Below are 11,125 nucleotides of genomic sequence, written 5' to 3'. Positions count from 1 at the left end.
GCAGCTTCCCCGCCGCTAGAGGGCGCCGTCTCGAGCTGGACGCGCTGCTACGTCACCACATTTCAGCGTGGAACAGCGTAAAAGTAAAGAGCACCGCAGCTCAGGAGTGTGTAAGTTGAATGAAAAATCTTGAGTTGTTGGGCAGAAATTCTCAACTGTAGCTCTCAGAAGCTTATTGGAATCGCTTGAACTTGTCAGAGTGACTTGAATGTGTTCTCTCTGTTTGATGTGTCGGTCTGTGTTGGGATAAAAATCTGTGTTTAGACGTAAAATGAGGAAAGCCGTTCTCCTGCTCACTTGGTCTGTGGTTGTGTGTCTCCTGTTGAGCTCCAGCCGGGCTGCCAGACCAGGACAGGACATGAGATGTGGAGGTTTGTATACAAATATGTCCGTCTCACTGACTTTTCACTGCAGCACACCCAGATAAGTTCTGATGTGTCCGTCTTCTCTCCCCCCCCCCAGCCTGCAGGGCTCTGGTTGATGAGATGGAGTGGGCTATGTCCCAGATAGATCCCAAGAAAATGATCCAGACCGGCCCGTACAGGATCAACCCGGACGGCAGTCAGTCCATCAGAGAGGTGAGGGGCTCCAGCCCGGCCACGTAGTCCAGCCCGGCGTGCAGCTGCTCCACTACTATACTATACTATACTATACCGATGTGTGCCAAATAAAGCAGTGCTGCACGCTATTTTCAAACATTTTCACAATATTTTGAAACCCTCATGTCAGGTTTTGACCCACCTGTTGTTATCAGAAGAATTACCTGCTGAACTGTGACTACAACAAGCATTTCTACTACTCCCCATAACTAGTGTTTTTGTATTGAAAAAGGCAGTTTACACTATATATATATATATATATATATATATATATATATATATATATATATATATATATATATATATATATATATATATACTTGAGTTGAGGGGGGATGGCATCCCCCCTGAAATAAAAACAGTCAAAATCATCCCCCCAAGTAAAACTGCCATCCCCCCTTTCCATCCCTTATGTCATTTCATCAATTAATGTGGTTTCACTGCTATTTCAACATTTAGAGTCGTCACCAGAAAAATAACTTATTTGACAATTTTCACTTGTTTCAAGTAGCCTACATTTTCACTTGAAATAAGTAGAAAAATCTGCCAATGGGACAATATTTATCTTCTCATTACAAGCAAAAAATCTTGTTCCACTGGCAGATTTTTCTACTTATTTTAAGTGAAAATCTACTTGAAACAGGTGAAAATTGTTGTTTTTTCAAGTGATGGGTCTTGTTTTGAGTGTAATAAGATTTTTTTACTAAAATGAGACATTTTAACTAGAAATAAGACGTATATTCTTGTTAAGATTTTGAGTTTTTGCAGTGATCCATTTTACTTATCCTGTGAAAGACAGAGGCATATTGATAAGTTCAGAAAACTGTTTTTTATTGTTGTGTTTTGATGTATTTGATGTAAGCCCAGTGGATATTTAAAGCTTACAGAAGGCTGCATATATTTGTAATCAGCACAAATTATCTGTCCCCATATGATAAAATCCACCATCCCCCCTGATTTTTTTTTAGAACACTCCTAGAAGTTGAAGTATCAACTCAAGTTTTTTACTCAAGTAAAAGTATAAAAGTACTGGTTTCAAAACTACTAAGTATAAAAGTAAAAGTAATATTAGGGGAAAAAAAGCCATTAAGGACAAAAGTCATTGAAAATGAATGCATCTTAGTATAATGCAAATATATTAAAGAACCATATTTGTGTACTATTGAGCATTAACATGTGTTTCAGAGAGCAGAAGATATGATGACTAGTTGCCTATAAGTATTGTAATGGTGCAAAAAGTCAAACTTCAGAGGCATGTAAAAATGAAATTGAATTGAATGTTATCATTTATCCTAACCTTTATTGGAATGTACATCCAAGTTTAGTTGCAGGAATCTGAGGGCAACGGATGTAAGAACAAAACTGGACAAGAACATCTGAAACAACCACAACCAAATTCATTCTATCCAGATGGAGCAATTTAACTGGATAGTTTTTTTTTTAAGGCCGAAATGAAATAGAGTAACAAGGCTGTTTTTAAAATGTAAGGAGTAAAAAGTACAGATAATTGCGTGAAAATGTAAGGAGTAAAAGTAAAAAGTTGTCTGAAAAATAATTACTCCAGTGAAGTATAGATAACCAAAATTTCTACTTAAGTAAGGTAACGAAGTATTTGTACTTCGTTACTTGACACCTCTGTGTGTGTGTGTGTGTATATATATATATATATATATATATATATATATATATTTGTATGGCACAGATTGTTCATTTCCAACATTGTTTAACACCTATCCACTTCAAGAGTGGCTCCAAGTTGCAAACTTTAGCGATGGAGAGAGATAAGGCCCCATTTTTATTTAATTGAGTTTGAACATAAATTCAAGTGGTTGAGGCTTCAGGCTCATGATCCGAAGGTCGTGGGTTGGAACCCTGGCACTGGCGTCACTTTGTGCATCCTTGGGAAAGACGCTTTACTCTCGGCTTTCCTCACTTCACCCAGGTGTATGAATGGGTACCTAGCTTTGCTAGGGGGAGTATCCAGCGATAGACTAGCGTCCTATCCTGGGGGTGGTTACCACCTGTTCGTTTACGCTACAGAAACCGGAGATAAACACCGGCTCTATGGACCACAAGGCTCGAAAAGGACATACTACTACTTACTACATTATTATCACATATGTAAAATCAGGCTGATGCCACAAGTGATGCCATCTATTAGAACGCACAACTTATTGAGGTGTTTTTTTGTTGGTGGTACGTACATCCTCAGTCTTTACATTTGCTTCCTCCAGGTTCCTCTGGTACGCTCAGAGGGGAACCTCCTTGAGATGATGGAGAGTATCTGTGAGAGGATGGAAGACTACGGAGAGCGCACCGATCTTTCCACAAGTAGGAAGACTTACATGAGGGTAAAATCCCGGAACGGCGAGAGCATGGACCTCTCCGAAGCCACACTGGACTCAAGAGTTACATCCAGCTTAAAATTTGCAGTGAGTACAGTTATTTGTGCAACCCAAATTATATGTGAAGCATTCTATTAGTAACAATTGTCATTTATTTCTCTAGTGTGAAACAATTGTCGAACAGAATGAGGATGAAATCATTGAATTCTTCGCTCATGAAACGGATAATGTTAAGGACAGACTCTGCAGCATGAGGACAGGTATGTTCTAACTCAACACGCTAGATTTTTGATTTCTTTCTTTCGCATCTTTGTTTTTTTAATGGTTTATCACTGCGGCGTACTGTTGTAATTGTTTATTTTCCTCTTTTCTGTTCTCTGCAGATCTCTGTGACCACGCTCTAAACACTCCCCATGATGAACTTTGATATCTGCCCACCAGTTACTGTCTCTATTCAGTCAAAATGGAGCCATTTGATGATTCAACTATTTATAACACAGCGATGTTGCAACATTTATGCAAATTCTTTTGAAAGAAATTCTTTTTGTGGAACATTAAGTATCACTTTGGTATGTTTAGATCTATCACGTTGTTCTTTAGAGCACATTCAAGTCACTTATGTAATGTAGGTTATCATGTATGTCCATACTTTCTATTTTGTGAATGCTTTTGTCTTCCCCTCAAATGCTTCTCAATGGATTAACTGAAACTGGGAAATGGCAAATTGCAATGAGACTTGGCTGTAGATCCAGGTTTTCTGAGTGGAAATCAGGTTGAGTTTGGTAAAGTGTGTTTATTCTTGCTCATTGAGCAACTCTCAATAGTGGCTGTTAATGGCAGACACTGCCATCTTTCCTCACTGAAAAGACACCTAAACTGCCAATATACAGTAAATGTCATTTGATGCCAAATTATGCTTTCATCTCCACCTTTGGAAGTGCATTGTTAATGCTCATCGCTATTTACGTTTCACATTAAATTGGTATCTTATTTGTTGGTTAAAAAAATTTATCAAGAGATGTCCTATAACTTAATTCAAAAGATTGTCAAATTTCAGAAATTATGACACAGGTTTTCATTTTGTATTTGCTTCTTTTTTCTAAAATACACAAATTGTAAGAGAGGATCATTGTGACTTGTGGTTAAGAAATTTTTTTTTCAAGGTTGCAGGCTATTGGAACCTATTATTGTACTTTGCTTTTTAAAATATTAAACATGAATTTACATCTTCATGAGGAATTTGAGTTAAAACTTTGTTTTTTCTAGTTAATCAAAAAAAGATAAAAGAAATCCCTTTTTCTTCTCAGTTTTAGACAGTGATGCATAAACTGCTTGTTATTGCATGCGATGTTGAACAGTAATTATAGGGTGCTCAAATGTTTTATTGATGCCCATGCAAAGCTGTTGATGCAAATAGATCAGGAAGAGTTTTACTGTCTTTTACTGTATGTGAAAATATGACTGATGTCATGCGAGCAATCTCCTGAAATTTTCCTGGTTTGTATAGATTTGGTACAATTTCAGAATTAGTTTCGTCTTCAAATATATATGTACATTAACACTTCTTTGGCTTTTTATTTCTACACTGCAAATCTCAGTGGCAGCATCAGTCGTGAATTACTCACACGATGTCATACCCAACTTATTTTATTTTATATACTTATATTTGTAAAAGCTGTATTACGGTGAAAACATTGTAATTGATAGAGGTCATTTTAGCTTTTGAAGTGTGAGACATTTTTTGTTTCAAAATAACAATAAAATATGAATTCTTAAACTGACTTTAAGAGCATTGCCTCAAGTTGACTAGCCTTACTGTGAAGTATTAATATAGCTTATCTAGTGAGGCTGTGACATGGTGCTGATCATATATTATATATATTTCTGACAAATTGTTTGAATTGAACTACATACCTGCTGTAATTTGTGAATACAAATAAAATAAACTGTAATGACAGGGAGCACATTATGGGAAAATTCTTTTTTTAAAATGTACGTTTTTCAGAATGTCTTATTTCATTGTTGAGTAACTTCTTTCTTAAATATCTTTTCCAGAACTTTGTTTCTAAGAACCTTCCCTAAATTGTTCCCTTTCAGTGCAAGTGTGACTTTTGAGAAGCTGTTGATTAAAGAAAAGCTTGGAAACAAAACATCAGCCTCCTTCGTCCGGTCCGTAGTGTCACAATGGGTCCGGACTTCCCCATCTGTCATTTGGCGGTGATGTGCACCCTGGACAGATTGTGAGTATATCACAATACTGCGATAAGTCTTCAAAAGACAACATTTTTATTTTCCAGGAGGAAATTCATTTTTTTCCTGAAAGCAAACCAATGTTTATTTACATTCAATGCAATCCAATGGCTTGAGTTTAGCCAAAAAAATATCACTGCACCTTGAAACCATATCAATTAATACATGATTTTCTATTTCTACACCATTCTTCCCTGTACAAACAGCAGATAGAACTCAACAGCACAACACAGTCAAGAATGATTTCGTAACATAAATAGAGCTTTTAGAGATATTGTAGTGTTATATTCAATATTAAATATTAAAAAAAATAATTTTATTTATTTTTTAACACTGACAATAAAATTTCAGTGTGTTAGTTATGTTAGCTTGATGTGTCGGATCAGTGATGTCATTCATTCATTTGATTTAGTAAACTTGTCCACCTGTATATATTCTCAACCTTTGACTTGATCTACGTTCTCCACCTCCCCTGGACATTGCTCACTCTGGCCAGGTTTATTTGTGTCTGCCTCATCTTCCGCTTTACCTTCCTCATCTGTGGCTTCATCCTTCACTTCACCAGAGCAGAACATCTCTCCATCAGCTATGTCATACTCCTGACTCTCCTCTCCTGTTTTGGCATCATCTGTGCTTTCATCTGCCACAATGATGGTGTCTTCAGAGCCGTGGCTGGTGCTGCTGCTGCAGGACAGCGCATCTTCATCGCTATGTTCCACTAACTCTTTTTGATCCTGTTGGAAGTGTCTCCCCTCATCTGTTTCTTCTAAAACCACTTGCTGCTCTGCTTCATCTCCGTTGATGTTCACATCATCCAATACAGCTGGGCAGCTCAAGTTTTCTCCTACATTCTCTGGATCCCACAGCTCATTCACTTCCTCTTCTTCATTCTCCGAGTCAGGTGCTGTGTGCTTCCTTATACGATTTACCACGTCCCAAAGCGATTTTGGACACTGGGGCTCCTTTTTGTGTACAGCAGATGGGAGGAAGCCAGGAGCAGCTGCTTCAGCATGAGTAGGAGGGGTGAGGCTGGGAGGCTGCACAGGCTCAGCCACGTAGGCCAGCCCGGCGTGGAGCCGGGGAGGTGGGGGTGAATTAGAGAGGGGGGCATATGAAAGCTGAATGGATTCTTCACAGGAATCCAGGTGAAGAGGAGGAGGGACAATTTCCAGGAATCCGGCAACAGCACCATCTGGCGTCAGAGATGAAGGACAGATTAAGCCCACGTCCAAAAGAGGAACAATCTCAGTGTCTTGCTGAAGAGGTGTGTGTGGGGGAGATGGAATCTCTGAGAGTGAGAGCTCATCCAAAAGGGACATTTCAGTGCACGAAACTGGGGGAGGAGAGGAATTACAGGATTCTGGCGGTGCTTCAGGGTCTTTAAAAAAGCTTGTTTCTATTTGAGTCTTAGCATCGTCATTTCTGTTTTTTCCAAGTGTCTGCTCTCCGAGATCTCCAACAAGCTCAGCTGGGGTTTCTTGTGATTGGTCTTCACTCATGCCACTCTCTTTTTCACAAAAAACATTCTCATCTTGGCCAAAATTAAATTGTCGTTGGGAAATGTTGTCTTCTGCGTGACCATCACTTATATGTTCTTCATCCATTTTAGGTGTCTGACCTGAAAGATGTGTAAGATCCTCTTTGCTTTCTTCAGGAGGCTGTTCTTCAATTAAATCACATTCCTTTACAAAAGCAACACCTTCTTTTTGGCCATGTTGTGCCAAAATGGTGACATCTATATGTTTGTCTTCTGATGTGTCTAATCTTTGACCTAAACCGATTTCTGTTTGTGGATTGTGTTGCTCAGCAGTGTCACAGGCGGTGCTGTCTGACTGTTGACATTCAGCTGCGTGCTTTGACACCACCTCCTCTGACATGTCTGTGGCAAAAAACTCACAGCTCAGCTCATTTTCATTTGGAAGTGATGCTTCATCCTCTTTGTCCTCAGGGATAGACCCTGTATCAGCCGTTGGATCGGTCAAATCAAGAGGAGGAGGAGGATGACTTGGGAGATGGTCTGTATGTGGAGAGGAGTTTGAGGGCGAGACAGTTGATCCAGAGGGAAGAGGAGATGGTAGCTGGTGCAAATAATTAGTGTCAGGACAAGGACTGAGGTTTGTAACTACAGTAAGGTCAAGCAATTCAGGATCAGGACTTTCCTGTGTGCTTGAATCTGAGATAGTCAAAGGAAATGTGAGATCAGGAGGGGGAAGAGAAGAAGGAAACGGGTCAGGAAGTTGAGAAGACTCATTGTAAATGGGTTGTATTTCATATTGTTGCTGTTCACTTTTACATTTTTCAATTGCAGATTCAAGCTGATGAACCTCAGTTGCTTCAGTTTGAGCTGTAGTTTCGTTGTCCGTCCTGAGCTGAGAGACAATTTGATTTTCCTCAGGAATGTGTTCCACATAATCCTGAGGTTCAGCAAGGCCTTCGGTGTCTTCATTCACCGGTGTCATGTCATTACTGTCTTTCAAACATGCCACTTCCCCTGCTTGGACAACCTGCAAGGGATTCAGTGACTCTCCCTCATCCATCATGTCCTCTACAGTTTGTTCTGTCAGAGGGAGTTCAGGTTCCTCACCCTGCTTCTCAATATTTGACTCGTGACATGTTGTTTCATCTGTAGGTTCCTGCTCAATGATGTCATCATGGAGAGGGATTCCCAAGATCCTTTTTGCACGCTCCTCAGAGGTTTCTTTGACAAAAAGTGGAGGTGGCACCACACATGACAGAGAAACTTCCATTTCTCCCGTATGTTCTTCGTTCTCTAAAAAAGTTGAGTCTAGACGTGGTTCATGGCCTTCTTTTCTTTGCAAAAAGGTTGCATCTGTATTATGGTCAGTTGTCACATCTTGATTCAGTTGGCCAGTTAATTCAGAAGAAATGATTGTTTGATCATGAAACTGACTGGTTTCAGCATTTCCCGTTGAGTCTAAATAGTGAACATGCTCTTTTTGGGGTGATGGAATCATCTCCACTTTAACAACCACACATGTTGTGTCAATAACCAGAAGAGCTTTTCTGTCCTCAGAGTCCTTGATGTCCAGTGGTTTTCTCTCATTATTTGTTTCTTTACTTATATGAGGATCTCCGTGTTGGTTCAGCGCACCATCTGATTCTTCTTCCTCTCCATTTGCTTTCAAACTGCATGTGGTTGAACTCTCGGTTTCAGTCCTGCTGGTGGAACTAGGCTCCCTCCACAACGGGTATTTGACCAGCACAGGGTGCTCTGAGTCACCAATTTGTCTCCCAGATGTAGAACTGTCACTGTTTCTACTCGGTTTTTCAGTGGAAATATTCTCAGCTTTGTTTGGGGATTTGTCTTCAAACTTCTTCTGTCCTTCACAGGTTATTAAATCTGTCTGTGTGGCAGTGAGGGATCTCACATCATGAGTATCTGACTGTGCTCTTATTGTTGGTGCTCCTATGTCCACTTCATCTGAAAGCTTGCACATTTGGCTGAGGTCCCCACTGTCCCCAGGTTCTTCAGAAATGTGGTCTACTTCTCTGTTTTGAATGTTTGTTTGGGAGTTGCATAGAGGCAAAGAGGGGCTCTCTGTTGTGTCTGCTATCCGCGACACCAGGCAGAATATAGTCATCCCACCTGACTTTTTGTTTAGTCTGAACTTCCTTCCTTCAATAACCTTTGAGGTTTCCTGGTTTATTTTTGAATTCTGATCTACTTGTGGATCTTGTAGAGCCAACATGCATTCACCGATTGGACCAGCTGCTGTTGAGACACTTGCCTCCTGTCTTTGGTGCATCAACCCTGTCTCTATGCACGTTATGCTTTCATCTGGATTTGCAAATTCTCCTCCCTCTCCTGTGGCATCTTGCTTTCTGAGCATTGGCTGTGACCAGTAGGCATGCCCCTTACCACCCTGCTCCCAGTTGGTGTCCCACTGGTGCACTGAAGGTGAACTTTTATGTGGGCTGTTGTAGGGAGGAGGAGCAATATATCCAGGAGGTTGGCTGTACATCCTCCTTTGGAGGCCAATATTTTCCTTCACATCCACCATGTGGCCTATGTCAGGAGTAGGAAACTGTGATGGATGGGGAAGGTAACTTGGAGCTTGCTGTCTGTCCCCTCTTTCCAACACCTCAGATACTCTGCTGTTTGGAATTTGTTGGACATGTTGCAGTGCTGCTCCTTGAGGATCCGTCCCACTTCTGCTGTCCCTCTCTAGAGTCTTGCAGCCCTCCACCTGCCCGCGGGGGGTTCCCCGTAACTCTGCCTCTATACGTTTCCTTCTCGGCAGCGAGTGACTATATCTAGCTGCCCAAGCCTCCAGCTCTCTATAGCTGCTTCCACTTCTCTTAGGATAACTTTCCCTGTTGTAACGGATAGGACTATTGGGCTCAAATCTCCTCTGCCACATCTCATTCAGATTTCCTCTCTCATAGTCCCTCGGGGGTCTGTGAGATGTTGTCCACTCTCTGGCTCGGGCCTCGTGTTGCTGCTGATACTCTCCCAGGTCCTGATGGTGCTGAGTCTGGCGGTCCAGAATGAAAGGGAAATGAGAAGAAGAGGTGAGTTCTGGGTCTGTCCAATTGGCGTACTCGGGCATAGCTCTTCCGGTTCTTGATCCCACTGCAGTCCAGTAACTGGGCTCCCTGCCCTGATCTTGTTGCTCTTCATAGTACAATGGATAAAGCGCTGCATCATGTCGGTCACGGTAGCTGTGAGTACAATTTGGGAAAAAAGATGTGTAAGAAAATTTAAACAGAATACATTTCCAGTGACACTACCCGACTACAAATTTTCTTTAAAACAAAGGTTGTGATGTTGTGTAAAATTTACACGAGGAGACACTGCAGTTACTTTCAAATAATATAAATCTTATTTTAATTCAAAATGGTCCAAAGACAATAGATCAGATGCCAAAATCAATACATTTAAAAAATATTTGCCAATTTTTGTTTGTCTCCGCTATTGTGTCACCTTTGCTTTTACTTGTAATTCTGGGACTGACTCATTATCTTGTTCTTACAGTTTTTAAGATTTTCTGCTAGTTTTCTATTTCCTAATGTGGCAAATGTTTTCATTGGGTGACCAGTCTGGACTGCAAGTTGACAAATCAGGTGGTTTTTTTTTTTGCTTTTTCTATTCTGTTTTTATTAATGTTTATTAATGTCATTAATTTTAAAATTGGCAAACATTTTTTAAGTAAATGAAAAAAAAAAATATCAGTATCACGCTTTGATGCGTTGTCTTTATATAATCAAAGATAACTAAAGAAAACAGTTTTACACATTAAAATAAAACATATGAAATAATGAAAATTACCTATAATGATAAATAATAATACAAAACTTATTCTTTAGAATCCAAGTTGAATTGTGGGTATTTTTAATTTCATTTTATAATAAAAACATCACAAAATGTTTTTTAAAATTCATAAAAATCATGACAGGCTTGAAAGGGTTAAATTATTTTTGAGCCTCTGTCTTTTACAACATTCACACAGCATGTTATTTTATCTGTGTGCTGATATAAAATACACAAAATTCTACATTTGACCAGATTGTAAAACAAATGTGGAACAATATCTTTAGTTATTCAGCATAAATTTCTCTGCAACAATACAGAAAACATTAAACTGGCAGTTTTTTAGAGAAAATACTTTTTATTTCGTAGGAATTGACTGTCAAAACACTGTGGTCAAAAAAGCATTTAACTCCTGTATGACTGATTAAATGAAAATGTATTTACTCAACTCACTTGTGTGCAAAGGTTCTCCTAACAGTACCACATCTGGAGTCTAGATGTGATTGCCCCTGATTCTCAGACCAGAAATCCATCATTTAGTCTCATGCACAGATCTGAAGCATGAATAAAAAAAAAACAAAAAAACATTAAGTGTTTAAGTTCTCAGAGTGCTTTGAAATAAATATTTTAAAAACGGACTCAACAGAAATTAAAAATAT

The 11,125-nt window shown here is 39.5% G+C and overlaps 2 protein-coding genes across 5 annotated transcripts; one reads left to right on the top strand and one right to left on the bottom strand.

The window, feature by feature from the left end:
- Positions 1-4,088, top strand: cnpy2 (canopy FGF signaling regulator 2). 4 transcript variants are annotated; one of them, XM_061727458.1, is made up of 6 exons: positions 1-110; positions 265-371; positions 463-578; positions 2,834-3,031; positions 3,108-3,204; positions 3,328-4,088. In XM_061727458.1, exons 2-6 carry the CDS (start codon positions 272-274, stop codon positions 3,369-3,371), a joined length of 555 nt encoding a protein of 184 aa, XP_061583442.1. In that variant the 5' UTR covers positions 1-110; positions 265-271; the 3' UTR covers positions 3,372-4,088. The 4 variants fall into 4 exon arrangements, with proteins under 4 accessions (XP_061583442.1, XP_061583445.1, XP_061583444.1 ...); XM_061727461.1 differs by having other exon boundaries at positions 70-110; positions 334-371; XM_061727460.1 differs by having other exon boundaries at positions 71-110; positions 328-371.
- Positions 4,089-4,857: 769 nt separating this feature from the next.
- On the bottom strand, positions 4,858-11,113 carry LOC133448690 (uncharacterized). Its single transcript, XM_061727457.1, has 2 exons — positions 10,920-11,113; positions 4,858-9,877 (listed from the first exon to the last, which is right to left on the bottom strand). The coding sequence occupies exons 1-2, from the start codon at positions 11,000-11,002 to the stop codon at positions 5,632-5,634; spliced, it is 4,329 nt and encodes a 1,442-aa protein (XP_061583441.1). The 5' UTR covers positions 11,003-11,113; the 3' UTR covers positions 4,858-5,631.
- Between the last annotated feature and the right edge of the window lie 12 nt (positions 11,114-11,125).

The sequence above is a fragment of the Cololabis saira genome, chromosome 8 (assembly GCF_033807715.1).
Source record: "Cololabis saira isolate AMF1-May2022 chromosome 8, fColSai1.1, whole genome shotgun sequence".
In the NCBI taxonomy this organism is placed as follows: Eukaryota; Metazoa; Chordata; class Actinopteri; order Beloniformes; family Belonidae; genus Cololabis; species Cololabis saira.
Note: the sequence above shows the minus strand (reverse complement) of the source record. Positions and strands in the feature narration are given on the sequence as shown.

Excerpts from the sequence above, each read along its gene's own strand:
- LOC133448690 (XM_061727457.1), bottom strand. The coding sequence starts at position 11,002 with ATGATGGATTTCTGGTCTGAGAATCAGGGGCAATCACATCTAGACTCC. Across the intron at positions 9,878-10,919 it reads AGGAGAACCTTTGCACACAA|CTACCGTGACCGACATGATG; the intron begins GTGAGTTGAGTA and ends TTGTACTCACAG.
- cnpy2 (XM_061727458.1), top strand. The coding sequence starts at position 272 with ATGAGGAAAGCCGTTCTCCTGCTCACTTGGTCTGTGGTTGTGTGTCTC. Across the intron at positions 579-2,833 it reads GCAGTCAGTCCATCAGAGAG|GTTCCTCTGGTACGCTCAGA; the intron begins GTGAGGGGCTCC and ends TGCTTCCTCCAG. Across the intron at positions 3,032-3,107 it reads CATCCAGCTTAAAATTTGCA|TGTGAAACAATTGTCGAACA; the intron begins GTGAGTACAGTT and ends TTATTTCTCTAG.